The sequence below is a fragment of the Cydia pomonella genome, chromosome 27, assembly GCF_033807575.1.
Source record: "Cydia pomonella isolate Wapato2018A chromosome 27, ilCydPomo1, whole genome shotgun sequence".
Taxonomy (NCBI): domain Eukaryota; kingdom Metazoa; phylum Arthropoda; class Insecta; order Lepidoptera; family Tortricidae; genus Cydia; species Cydia pomonella.
The window spans coordinates 8,072,743-8,087,380 of record NC_084729.1 but is presented as its reverse complement, the minus strand read 5'-3'; the positions used below and the strand labels follow the sequence as shown (position 1 = coordinate 8,087,380).

Below are 14,638 nucleotides of genomic sequence, written 5' to 3'. Positions count from 1 at the left end.
GTCAGGTTATTCATATAAAGATACAAGCAAATCTCGCCCGTATGGCAAGCGACAAAGTGGGACGTTTTGCCGGCCGCGGTCACATTTTTTCTCCGTAATTTTTGGGTATTTTTAGTGGCATCAGCTCTGCCATTTTTAGAAAAACTAAAAACTTCATCGACATTTTTGACCGAGCGTTAGCGAAGGCGTCCGTTTCAGCTTGGGCAAAAATACTTTCGTGTCAGGATGTAGCGATAGAAACGCAACTGTCACTGTCGCACTAATATGGAAGAGTGATAGAGACACAAAGCGTGTTGTTGTCGTAGCGATAGCGATTGCCACCTTGGCTAGGCCGGCTGAAAATCGCATTTTTCAACTGATTCACGTAAATTTAAAACTTTTAGAACGCCATTTGACTTTAATCCTGATTATTTTACTAATATGTGTTAAATTTGTTAAATATCAAAAACTAGCGTCATCTAATAGATCAAATGGCATTCTAAAAATCTTAATCTTGTGCCGAAAGATGGCAGTAAATTTAAGTGCCTACAAGTTTTCTTTCAATACACCTCTATTTCAAATTCTCTTTGGTATAAGGTGGCCATTGTGGAGGTCATAAAATAAAACTAAATTAAATATTTAAATCTTATTTACTATCCCCCATGCAGCGTAGATATGAACATGATGGAGTCATTCTGCTGTATTTCGTAGTTGAGTTCGCCGGACAGCTCCCAATCTGCATCGTTTATAAGAACCAAGATGCCTGGCCGGACTGAATCACCCTGTAAATAAATAAATAGAATACAATACTTACCTACGCTTAGGAGGTTAGAATAGCTTTGCGATCCTAGCGAAATAACGGTACTTTTTCTATGAAATTCCATTTCGGAAGAAAACGTTTTCCACCAATTTTTTTTTTTTTTTATTACGAAAAGGTAAGCATTTGACCACAATCTCACCTGATGGAAAGTGCCGATGCAGTCTAGGATGGAACATGCTTACCTAAAAGATGTCTATTCACTCTCGATTTAAAAAGGTCCAAGTTATAGTGGACTGGGAATAGATTTGCAGGAAGTGAATTCCACTCCTTAGCCGTTCGCATGATAAAGCTGGATGCGTAGCGTTTAGTGCGAATCAGTGGTAAAGTAACGACGTAAGGGTGAAACGCATGTCCGCGTCTAGTCCCACGGTGGCAGAACGGAGATGGGGGGATAAGATTATGTAATCCCATCGCACACTCCCCGAAATGTATCCTGTAGAATACCGATAAACAGGATAATCTTAACAAATCACTTTGATTTTAATGTCGATCGCTTCAGCATAATATATTCTAGGATTATAGGTTTCACTTTTTTTTGTACTTCAAATTTTGACGAAAACCTATAAAGCTAGTTTTTCATTGTGTCAATAACATGCTAAAAAATCAAGGAGTATGGAAAATATTTAGAAGTGGAAAAACGTTTTCTCTTATGTATGGACTATAGGGACCGTGCACGTTGGAGGATCTGCCATCTTGTGGCCTGAATCGGAACAATAAACATGTATGTCACGTGTTTTCTTGTGCATAGTAGGTTCTGCCATCTTGTGGGCTACATCGGAACAGTAAACTTCACATTTATGCCTCGCTCCAAAAATCTGACGGCTCCTGTGCTGCCTCCTACAGTTCATGCACGCTCCCTATCAAGTAGTATACTTCGCTCTTAATTGCGCGATGTAACTCGATGGCAGCGCCATCTAGCAAATGATTTTGCAGACTAACGCGAGATGGGATTACCCACCCCTAATTAGAATTACTGACTATTAAAATCGCTGCCAACTTATCTTGGTCTGACTGGAAGGCAGTATGAAATTCCTTTACATATCATATTCACTCATCGCACCGGATACCTAGTATTTCCGGACCTGGCCTATAACCGCGAAAATCGAAGTTCGTCAATTGCGGGCATTTTTCTCTGTTACTCTAATAACGTCTTAGTGAGAGTAAAAGAGAAAGATCCCCGCAATTTGCGAATTTTGGTTTTCGCGGTAGGCCCCCTGATTTGAAGTAACTCATGTCAACATTTTAGTTCAAGTTTGAAAAAAATCACATTAAGTAACCAAAATGTATCATACACCCAACATGTTTATTGTGCGTGGTACGTCTTGAAACGTCGTCATTGGCAAAATCCCTCCTGCCAAAACACACAAGGGAAAAAAAAAGTAATAACCTTAAAATTGACAACTATTTCTGTTTAATCTTCATCAAAATAAATTATAACAGGACAGGATTTATCAAACTTGGCTATGTAAATGATGAGTCTGCAAAACTTTGTCATTAATGTCATGACTTCAGGCTCGAGCGCCATCTTGATAGTTAGCTTCGTGATTAATTCCTTTGTTTTTTGCTCAATAATATTGTGTTCAAAAACTAATGAGATAGTTGCATTTTATCGACATGTGGGACAAAGTCAGATGCAAATTTTGAGTTGTTTCTTTATGTTAGCTGGTGGAATTAACTTTTAAATGATGATTTTGAATCCTATATTTTATATTACGTTCATTTGAATTTGATTTTTTTGGTATTTCATAGTTAATATTTTTCCTTGCGTTGGTGTGAAAACGTGACTTGAAACCCTCGGAACGCTCACGATTCCACTTCTCGAACCACTCGCTATGCTCATGGTTCAATTTTGGAATTTTTCGTCGAACAACAACTTTGCCCCCTTGTACAACAAATAACTATGAAAGCCACTGCCACTGCTCTATTAGCTAAACAGGCTATAGATAAACTTTCAACCAATACTAACCTGTAGAAACAACTCCGGCCTTTCCCGTAACAAATTGTCCTTCAGCCATACCAGCAGCTCTTTTATCGTCCATGTGTCACGTTGACAGTCTGGGAAGTACTTCTTAACTGCTGGCAATTCTACTTCCCGCTTCTTTATTTTGTCAAACAGTAGTTCTGCACCTCCACCAAATTCTAGCTTTATTTTTAATTCTGCCATTTTGAAATACTAAAAAAAAATCAAATTAATATGAAACTACTCTTATTTAATTTGGTTAAAAGTTTACAGCAAACTGCAAAACTGCATGGATATATATTTAATAGAATTCATGAATAAAGTGGCCAGGCACTTCTGCAGCTGGGTGTTTATCATGAAATTCTAAATTTCTATTCAAAAGTTAATACTAGAGATGCAATGAATAGTGGCTTGGCTGAATACCGAATATCCGGCGGACCCATCAGCCGAATAGCTGAATATTCAGCTAGAAGTTTCACCTAAACTGAATTCAATTCGAACACGCGCGAGCATGCGCTGTGCAAGTTGCAACTTGTTTCTTACTGTAGGCAGTCTTTGATAGAAATTGCACTTATTCTGCACGCAGTGCATATTGAATTACAGACATTGCGATGCGTTAGTTTTCGTTGGGTGAGTAAAAAAAAATTTTATTGCGAGTTTTATCATTTTGACTTAAAACTGTATGTGTTTAGTGTTTTATTTTGTTATATTTTTCTCATGTTTTTGTACTATCTATGAATATAATGGTAGCCTGAAAGATTATACTGATCTTAATAAATTGATTCCTTGTAGTTTTTTACTTTTTTTACCCCTTGTTTACTGTTAACATGTAGATGTTAACATTCTATTCGGTATCCGGTCCAATACTATGCCACTATTCGGTATTTGGCTGAATAGTGAAATTATGGCCGAATAGGGCAGATACCGAATAGTGGCCGAATATTCGTTGCATCTCTAGTTAGTATATTATTAATAGCGTGAGCTTTTTAAATTAAATTTTAGCATTTGTAATTAATGTGGGCTATAAAGACATTTCTTATTAAGTAGTCTAATTATAAATTACCTATTATTAAAAAAAACAGTATCGAAAACACAAGCAAAGTCTTACAAATAAATAATTTACACAGTGATAAAAACTCAAAAATTGTTTAGATATACAAAAATGCTTCAAAATGTCCTTAACACGCTAGAATCCGAATTCAATTAATAACAGCTTAAAATGGAATCCGGCGTCAATAGCAAATAAATGTGTTGCGAAAACACTAACTAGTGGTCTCAAGGTGTGATAAATGGACTAGTTTCCTTTTAAACTTCTTAAAAACTTCGCCACCTTCTCGATATGACTCATATTTGGACGAACGTAAAAGTGAAGTTCTTTTAGTTAGTTTATCTTAGTGTTTATCCTCATTATCTACCAATAAACGATTAAGTTTGGGACTCGTCTTACATTTATTAAAGAATTATTTAATATACTTTAGAATTGAATAGAATTGTTGGTGTGTATGCTATTTTTGAGGTTATGTTATTGTTTTCTTTCAACTGTCAGAACTGACAAAAAAAATATTTGCGAATGCTGCAACAATTTTTTAAGGATAATATTTATTTCTAAGCGTGAAGTAATTCTTTCTCTAATTATGACATTTTAGTTTAATATATTTTATAGGTTCATCTTTCTGTTTCGATAATGATTTTACGTAGGAGTAGTCTTAGTTTGCATTCAAGTCTTGTGACTTAGTTTTACTATCTTCATAAACATGCAGGCTAATGTCAATATTATAAGGCGTTTTTGATGATGTGCTTAAAACATTTCTGTGAACGTATAATTATATTTTATACATAATTTAAAAATAATCATTCATTTTAAACATTCTAAGGATAAGATTAGCTCATTTATCTCCTGAAACATTATTTAATTTTAGCACAATAGTCATAATGAATATAATGTTCTGAAAAAAAAATGTATTATATTAATTATCTTCCGTACGCACGCTTTTGTTTAAGCAAATTGAAACAACGCCTTAACAATTTTTCATTGTTGTTGATGTTGATAATGAATCATTATTAATGATCGGCCGAGGAGTATTTGTAGATTTTAAGTATAATATTCAAAATTAAATAACTTAATACAGCCTTTCAGATAAATATTTTAACATAATACACAATGGCACCGCCATTTGTTGCTTGCCGTATTTGCCGGAGCGTCGAAGGAAAGTTGAGAAACTATACGGACAATACATTTTTAATAAAAGCGTACGAAGAATTCAGCGGATGTCCGGTATGTTCCTTAGATTTCGTATAAAAATATTGTGAAGTTCAAACTTTTCTCAATGTCTTATTCTAAAAAGCTATTGCTAAAAATCACTATAAAAAATGAATACCGGTAGCCAATGGATTAGGATAAAAAATAAATAAAAAACCTTTTATTTATTTTATAGTAATATATTTGCAATCACGCACTTTATTTGGCATCCTTAGTTTATTTGATAACTATATTTTCTTTTTCACATTAACATTAACAGATTATTCTAATAAGAACATTATAAAAATGTAAGTGTTACTATAATAACATATTTGCAATAACGCACTTTATTTTTCATTCATAGTTTATTTAATATCTATATTTTCTTTTTCACATTAACATTAACAGATTATTCTAATAAGAACATTATAAAAATGTAAGTGTTACTATAATAACATATTTGCAATAACGCACTTTATTTTTCATTCATAGTTTATTTAATATCTATATTTTCTTGTTCACATTAACTGGAATTTGGTAAAACAGATTATTCTAATAAGAACATTATAAAAATGGAAGTGTTACTCAATTGTGCAATTCACTCAAAAATGGCTCCACAGATATCTGTGGTCTTTGGCAATCAAATGTTTAACTACATGTAATGTTTACATTACAGGGTTGATAGACTGACCATGCTTACTTGGTAATAAGAATGCATACAGATCCCTATTACTATGGCCACACTATGCTCCTTGCTCTGCTTCCCGCAATGTTGCCTGCCCCATCCACACACTGCCCTACTCGCTGACAACCGCAAGACGTGACCTAAGCTCTCCTACACATAGACCTGCAACTCAACTGTACAACTCCATCGCAGCTATGACCGCATTTTCAGGACAAAGTTTTGTTTTGCAAGCCACATTAGGGCATTCCATAATCTGGAAATTTGTTAATCGTGTCACCATTGTGGCATATGGCAAGGAAGATTGGTTGACTCGCATGATTAATCGCACCACTCCAATACTTGATTTCGCCAATCCTGTAACTCTCACCAAAAAACCAACAAAATAGGGAGTGGTCGGCATGATGAGCACCATGATGAGTAGCGCAGCCACTACATATCTGCATACTTGACGTAGCACTTCATATAAAAACTTATTTAACTCTATTATTATTTGGTTAACCTATATAAGGTTATAGGTACTCACATGCTTGATTTCTGCAACTCAACGTCATATAATTGCACTACTCTTGCCAACCCAACTCTATCAAAAAGCCTAGCAGATCCTTGATGTTGCTGACAACTTCTGGGAGAGACCCCGACGAACCTAGGTGTTGTGCCCCGTACACTTATTATGGGACTGTCCATTTTTTTGTCACTGGGTGTCTGCTCATCATCCTGTGTACCGAGACCCCAAATGAAGCTGTGAGACCTAGGTTAAGATTTACTAACACTAGTATTGTAAGTCTGTATATAACTAACAATCTATGGGTAAATTGGCCTGAAATAAAGAAATAAAGTAAAAAAATATTAATTAATTACTGTTTTTTTTTAGTTTGTAGAGTGGCCGTACATGACAAAGTTCTGTCCAGAATGCGCCTGCCTCATCAGGAAGGTGTACAAGTTCAGGAGGAAGTGTAGAAAATCCTACAAATTTGTGATGCAACATTTAGAGTCAGGTAGAAAGGTGAGAACAACAAGCTTGCACATTTTTACAAGCTAGCCTAACCTAAAACTTAAAATATTATAATATAACAAACTAACTGTATATCAAAAGACCTGTCCCTTTCCGACTGTGTCTTGATTCCAAATTGCCGCGTTGTACAGCCAGCGATATTTTCTGGACCAGGAAAGAGCTGTGGGTCAGCATGTTTTATTTATTTGCTTATTGAACCCCTCATTTCCCAGAGGACTTAATTTGCCAGGATAAAGAAAACATTTAAATATTATAATTTAAATTGATGACCGGTTTGACCTAGTGGGTAGTGACCCTGCCTACGAAGCTGATGGTCCGGGGTTCAAATCATGGTAAGGGCATTTATTCGTGTGATGAACATGGATATTTGTTCCTAAGTCATGGTGTTTTCTATGTATTTAAGTATTTATACATATTTATATATTATATATATCGTTGTCTAAGTACCCTCAATACAAGCCTTATTGAGCTTACTGTGGGACTTAGTCAATTTGTGTAATAATGTCCTATAATATTTATTTATTATTTTATTTATTTATTTATTTATAATTCGAATTGAATTTTGATTATTTTTTGATGTTGTTTCAAGAGGAAGCAAATCTTTACAATTTATCGCACATTTTTGACTTACAGTAACTTTCAGTTTTGTGTCTATTCCCTCTTTTCCTTCTTAAATAAAATAAATTAATAAATAAAATAGCCTTTTATTTCTTGCTAATTTTAACAGTGTTTGTTGTTTAGAATTAGTCTTAAGTTCACTTATAGTTTTTTAATGTTCTAAAATTATTTTTAAATGAATTTTAATATGTAGCAAGAACCCCGTCTTCGCAGGTGAGGGCCTCTTCCAGAGTTTTCCACTCATCTCTATCTTGAGCTATTTGCATCCAATTTTGACCAGCGATTTTTTTTATCTTCAAATGCTCAATAAAATGTTAGTACCTATATAAATATACTAAATAAAAAGAAAATATTTTTTTCTTACTGCTGTCCATTTATTCTTGCTAATTCTTTTCTATTAAAAAATTAAAACATCCTGCTTCACAGATCACGAAACAATTCATTCAACAGAGCGGCACAAGCCACCACAAGTCAACAGACCTGTCCACTTGGAACTGCCGCAACCCAACCATAGACTATACACACAACCCGAAGACTCACAAGACAAAGAAAAAGAGTGTGGAGGAGTCGGTTTGTTATATTAAACATTTGACAGGTTAGTACACGTTACATTTTTTTTTATACTATGTCGGTGGCAAACAAGCATACGGCCCGCCTGATGGTAAGCAGTCTCCGTAGCCTATGTACGCCTGCAACTCCAGAGGAGTTAGATGCGCGTTGCCGACCCTCGCATCCCCACCCCCCTCGTTGAGCTCACATTGCTCGCGATTCCGAATCTACTTACCTGGATACGCTTCCATACTTCCTTGTACAAACTACATATACTACTATTTCATACTTCCTCGGCAAAAAACAACTTCACCTTCCCATACAAACGGAATTTCGTTCTCATTTTAATCCTACGTCATCATCATCTTCCTCGCATTGTCCTGGCATCTTTTCCACGGCTCATGGGAGCCTGGGGTCCGCTTGACAACTAATCCCAAGAATTGGCGTAGGCACTAGTTTTTACGAAAGCTACTGCCATCTGACCTTCCAATCCAGAGGGTAAACTAGGCCTAATTGGGAGTCGGGTTTCCTCACGATGTTTTCCTTCACCGAAAAGCGACTGGTAAATATCAAATGATATATCGTACATAAGTTCCGAAAAAATCATTGGTACCAGCAGGGGTTTGAACCCGCGACCTCCGGATTGAAAGTCGCACGCTCTTACCGCTAGGCCACCAGCGTTTTTCATTGTAAACCTATGTGTTGGATTGTAATGAAACTTTGCACGTACAATGACTGTAATTAGTTAATATAACTCCAGTTTATAATTCAAGCGAAATAGAACAGAAATATATTTTGTGTGAAAAACTTAAATTCACTGAATTTTTTAAACGATGGTATCTTAAATTATATAAACTAAATACCGCGGTCTCGGTGCCGAATACAGTTTTGTTCCGTTCGACGTCGAGACCCTGGGTCCGTGGGGTCCTGGCGCTCTGAGTCTCTTTAGAGGCCTTTCAAAGAGACTCAGGGACGCAACTGGGGACCGGAGAGCTGGCAGTTACCTCGCTCAACGCATCAGTCTGGCAGTTCAGCGGGGTAACGCAGCCAGCATCATCGGGACCTTGCCGCAGGGACCTTTTTTAGATTTAGTTTAGTTTAGTGTAGTTTTATTTTTGTAGTCTGTATTTAGATTAATTGTAATTATAAAATAATTACAGGTCTAGATATACCTTATCCTATTGTAAGTATAAAGTTTCAAAGCAATCTAGCTGGTCGGTTTAAAATCGGAGTGTAACTGCATTTGTATGAAGAACGGAGCTTGCTGGGGACCCTTGGGTCATACAGAAATAAGAAGTAATAAATAAATAAATATTATAAGACATTATTACACAAATTGACTAAGTCCCACAGTAAGCTCAATAAGGCTTGTGTTGAGGGTACTTAGACAACGATATATATAATACATAAATATTTATAAATACTTAAATACATAGAAAACACCCATGACTCAGGAACAAATATCTATGCTCATCACACGAATAAATGCCCTTACCAGGATTTGAACCCGGGACCATCGGCTTCGTAGGCAGGGTCACTACCAACTAGGCCAGACCGGTCGTCAAAGTAATAGAGTGATCACTCCATACATCAGTTTTGGTACCAAATGCTTATTATTTTCGCATCGAGTAGCGGAACTCTCAGTACAGCTACTCGACAATAGATATTGCGGCAAACAAAAAGGCTAATGCTCAACGATTTTCCGCTAATATTATAACCAGAGTAAGCGTAGGAGTTGAAAATAGAGTTCCGGTTACTCTGGTTATAATATTAGCGGAAAATCGGTGAGCATTAGACTCGATGCTAGATGTCGACTGCGAAAATAATAAGCATTTACCAAATCTGATGTATGGAGTGAGCACTCTATTACTTCTTATTTCTGTACGCTTAGGTTAACAAGTCAAACTATTTAAAAAATGTTTCAATTAGTTTTGAACTCCACAGTGCCAAAGGAAACAGCAGCTGAAATACCAGCAGTGGTCCCAGAGCCAATATACGATGTCTACGAGCGTTTCTACGACTCCTCCGATCTCGAAGAAGAACAATTCAAACCCCGGCCTGAAGCTAATGTTACTTATACTCCAGCAAGCATTACTAAAGCGCAAATCTTGGACACTCCAGGTTTTGTACCACTATTTATTTTGAATTTTACATATTTATTGTTATATGTTATATTATTTATGAGAATTTTCGAACAAGTGTTAATTTTAATTTTAATTAACACGAGTCTGTAATTCTTGTAAAGCCCGTGGCACACACAATGTTTTTCATCACACTTTGAGGAAAAAACTAAAATTTAAGCAAAATAATTGTTAAATACGGTGACATTTTAAACATTCGTCGGCCATATTGTAACACCTCGACATTGGCAGAATCCACCTTGCTAAATTAGCGAGGAGTAAAAGCCATTTATGGAAAAAAAAAATTTGACAGGTTAGGCATCGAAGGCACACATAGGGATTGCAATCCGGATTATTCGAACTTCGAAAATCCGGATTATCCGCGAATTTTTCAATCCGTTTAAAAATCCGGATTTTTAAACCGCAATCCGAATTTTTGGATTTTTGACAAACTATTATACAATTGTATTTTGCACCATTAAAATGTTCTGATTACTGAGAATACGCGTCAAGCGAGTTGTCGGGCCGTGTGGCAGTACTGCTGCCCGAGCGCTCGCTCACTGTCCTGGGGCCTTACCCCCTCTGCTCCGCGCCGCGGCCGCCGCACCGGAGTCGCGCGACCCACCGACCGTGCCGAAAAGATGCGACTTTATTGACGGCAGACGCTAGTTTAAAGTTAATCATAAACACTTTGGAAAGCTACGAAGATTCGTTTTCAAATAAACTAACGACAGCTTTAAAACGATGCATTTCGGAGAGGCGTCTAGAGAATGTGACTGGGACATTGCTTCCATAATTATCAACAGTTCGTTTTACAGTCCAATGACGAACTATTTAAGACACCAACGTTCGGGCAAATCAAGGACACAATTTGCAACGTTGCTGCGACTGCCTCCTCGTTGACCTCACCATCCTCTATTCAAAGCATCCCTATCCCTTCAACGAGTTCGATGACATCTGATGGCGAACAAGTACAGCACATGCCAGGTCATGTTATGACAGATAAAGAAAGGTAAACAGGCAACTCTCTTCTCACCCAAAGGGAAACATCAAGTACAGCAGAAGACACACCAGAAGCGCCTGATTTAGCAACTTTGGTGCATATAGAGATGGCTGTGTATGAAAACGGAGGAAAGATGGGTCCCATGTTATCATCAGTCTACAAAAACTTATCAGCTATCCCTCCAACAAGTGTAGAGCCAGAGAGGGCGTTTACCGCAGCTGGGATGCTGTGTAACCGCTTAAGAACGCGCCTGAATGACTCTACACTTGATGCTCTAATGTTCTTAAGATTTTACTTTGTAGAGAAGCGTGATCCTACTTCCTAGCTTCAGTATTATCTTCTTGGGATTAGGACTTGAACACATCTCTACCACTGCCACTAAAACGACACCGCGTACCGTGCGGTTCTTGTTGTTCTTTTTTCTTCTTGATTAGCTCTCGATGCTGTCATGTTTCGCAGCGAAATATGTAACGGGGTACTGCGATATAGGTTCCGCAGCGGAGATGTGATAAAACCCTCAATAAATTTTGATCTCAGTGTTCGAGGATGTAGGATTCTTAATTAAAATGATTAAAGAAGAAATTTTTGTGTTTCCAATATGATTTTGTTATTAATATAATGTAACTGTGTAATGAATATAACTTGTTAATGATCATAAGACTATCACAGTAATTAAAAAGACTGATTTCTTATTAAAAAGTCGTTTTATTTCAATTTATTCGTAGTACCAAGAAAAAATTCCCTAAATCCGGATTTTATCCGAAGTTCGGATTTCTGCGTGAAAATTATCCGAAAATCCGGATTTGGTGAAATAAATTCGGATTGGCACACACCTATCCGGCATTCAGGCACGATTGAAAATTGTGTAAAAATATTTTAACCGCTATTAAATTAATCAAATTAAATTATTTTACAGTACATATGGGGCTACTTTATAGCACTAGTGCGAGAAGTAGCATATTATGTTACTGTGTCGAACATTTAAAGGGCCATATGTACTGTAAAACATTGTACGATACATGTGCGAATAGGTAATTCGCAACTCGTGTCGATTTAAAACACTCCCTTCGGTCGTGTTTTAATTTATCGCCACTCGTTTCGAATTTCCTATTTTTCGCACTTGTATCGTAATGTACTAGCTATTATAAACGTCAGTATTTTAAAAGTAAAACTCATTTATACCTACTTGATAAAAACATTATGCCCAATAAGCCCATGGGCCTAATAAAAAAAAATAAAAAAAACTATTACGCCCGTGAGCATAATATAGCTCATTCTATCTCAGTATGCTGGCATACAATAACACCGTTTCAGGCAAGTGTGATAAAAAATAATTATAATCCCTACTTATTATAAATGCCAAAGTAAACATATCTGTCTGTTACCTCGTCATGCTTAAACCGCTGAACCGATTTAGATGAAATTCGTTATGGAGATAGTGAAGTCCAGGGAAGTACATACGAGTAGAATAGTTCTTGTCAATAAGTAATACAATACTATACAAATACTCTGAATTGTACACCTCAATACAGAAAACAATACAAAGAATACAGAAAATTAAAAGGCAAAATAACAGGCGGACTTATCGCTAAAAGCGAGCTTTTCCAGGCAACCTTTCGGTAGCGGAAATTAATAATCATCGTCATTCCACGCTGACGTAGTACTACTCGGAACCGGCTTATAAGATACCGGTAAATACCGGTTTATTTCAGTTTTCCTCCGAACTTTAAGAACGCGAACGTAATAAGAACTTTATTGTAACCTAAAAAAAACCGGCTTATTCAAAGAGCAACGAAACGGCCGGCTGGTAGCCACGTAAACATAGACACCGACATGGCAAGAAACCTGTTTTTATCGTTCTGAACCGGTTAATTTGACAAGAACTGCTCTCGTAAAAACCGGTTTCAAAATAACGGTTTTTCATGCGAAACCGAAATTAAAACGTTTTGCGTCAAATATATGATAACGGTTTGGAAAAAACCGGTTTCCCAGCCATGATTACTACCATTTGCAGTGAGCAATAATATTCGCTTAGCACCTTTGCATACAGACTTCTATGCAGTAGGGTACAGAATAAATAATAGTACTACCGTACAGAAACGACACTTCCTACAAAACCGAAGTTTGACAGCGATTCAGGGACGAATCATGCTGTCCCTTTCTAATGTATGGCACTCCCTTTCGGCTATTTAGGGTTGTCGAAATTCTAGTAATTACCTTATCTGTGGTTGTGCTCGCAAAAGGACGTCAAGTTGTGCCGACCCTAATAATTGCTCGGAGCAATTCTGAGCCGAGAACGCCAGAAAGGTCGAGTGTCACCCCACTGGTGGGGGACACTTTATCTGCAGCTTACTATACTAACATGTAGCCATAATGTAGTGTACAGTCGCCATCAGATATATCGGAGCAGGCAAGGTGCTCAAAAAGATCTGAACACACACTAACGCCTTGACAATAGAGGCGTTTTCAGATATTTGTGAGTACCTTGGCCGCTCCGATATATCTGATGGCGACTGTCCTAACAATGTTTACATGAAATTTTGAATGTTCTGAAATAAAGATTTTTTTACAGAAGAACCAGTAGTTTTTGAAGAACCACCAATGGCAGTGGAACTCACAGAACCACCAGAGTTAGAAGCACCGATGATAGTGGAACCGGTTGAAGACCCGGTGACCTTGCCGGAGGAACTAAATGTGGCTGCTAGTTTGTGTAAACCGGACTTGATTGGGAATGAAGAGGAGATCGATGTCAAAATGGAAGATGATATGGTATTCAATGCTCTGTGATCATATGTAGAATCTATATATTTGACAACCGGTTTGGCCTAGTGGGTAGTGACCCTGCCTATTAAGCTGATGGTCCCGGTTTCAAATCCTGGTAATGGCATTTATTCGTGTGATGAGCATGGATATTTGTTCCCGAGTCATGGGTGTTTTCTATGTATTTAAGTATTTATATATTATATATATCGTTGTCTAAGTACCCTCAACACAAGCCTTATTGAGCTTACTGTGGGACTTAGTCAATTTGTGTAATAATGTCCTATAATATTTATTTATATATATATATATATATATATATATATATAATATATATGTATGTATCTACATTTTTATGTCCTGGTTACTTGAAATAAATGCATTGAATTGAATTGAATATCTAGAATTAGAAAGGTTAAACTGTCAGCAGCTTAACCTTTTGAACGCCAAGAACACCTAAAGTCGTCGTTACTAGTCGTGCCCACAGCGCCAAGGACAACTATAGGTGTTATGGCAGATGCTGTCAAAGTAACCTTCACACTTTCGAATAAGGTTTACATTAGCTCGCTTGCGCCCGGGACCTTGGCGTTTGAGTGATCTTCGTATTTATGACATAAAGCGTTCAATATTACAAGCTTTTATTTTAACTTGCAATGTACCTATGTATGGACTGGACAAATCTTGCAAGTTAAATTTGACCCACTTCTCGGTTTCCGACGAAGCTGAAAATTTGCATACAAATGTAAGTCGGGTGACAATGCAATATTATGGTACCATCGAGCTGATCTGATGATGGAGACAGGAAGTGGCCATAGGAACTCTGTGATAAAGCAACGCAACCTTTTTGCGTTCGGGGTTTTTAGAATTATCTCGGTGAAAATGAAATTTTTACC

At 37.0% G+C, this 14,638-nt stretch overlaps 2 protein-coding genes across 2 annotated transcripts in view; one reads left to right on the top strand and one right to left on the bottom strand.

Moving 5' to 3' along the window:
* Positions 1-610: 610 nt before the first annotated feature.
* On the bottom strand, positions 611-4,362 carry LOC133532713 (ubiquitin-related modifier 1 homolog). Its single transcript, XM_061871484.1, has 3 exons — positions 4,207-4,362; positions 2,766-2,972; positions 611-761 (listed from the first exon to the last, which is right to left on the bottom strand). Exons 2-3 carry the CDS (start codon positions 2,961-2,963, stop codon positions 633-635), a joined length of 327 nt encoding a protein of 108 aa, XP_061727468.1. The 5' UTR covers positions 2,964-2,972; positions 4,207-4,362; the 3' UTR covers positions 611-632.
* A 415-nt stretch (positions 4,363-4,777) lies between these two features.
* Positions 4,778-14,638, top strand: part of LOC133532837 (transcription factor grauzone-like) — a 31,236-nt gene continuing 21,375 nt past the window's right edge. The window contains exons 1-5 of the mRNA XM_061871690.1: positions 4,778-5,034; positions 6,555-6,686; positions 7,740-7,908; positions 9,807-9,983; positions 13,558-13,754. Of these exons, the coding sequence (XP_061727674.1) occupies positions 4,921-5,034; positions 6,555-6,686; positions 7,740-7,908; positions 9,807-9,983; positions 13,558-13,754 (789 nt within the window). The 5' untranslated portion in view covers positions 4,778-4,920. The remainder of the gene's footprint in view (positions 5,035-6,554; positions 6,687-7,739; positions 7,909-9,806; positions 9,984-13,557; positions 13,755-14,638) is intronic.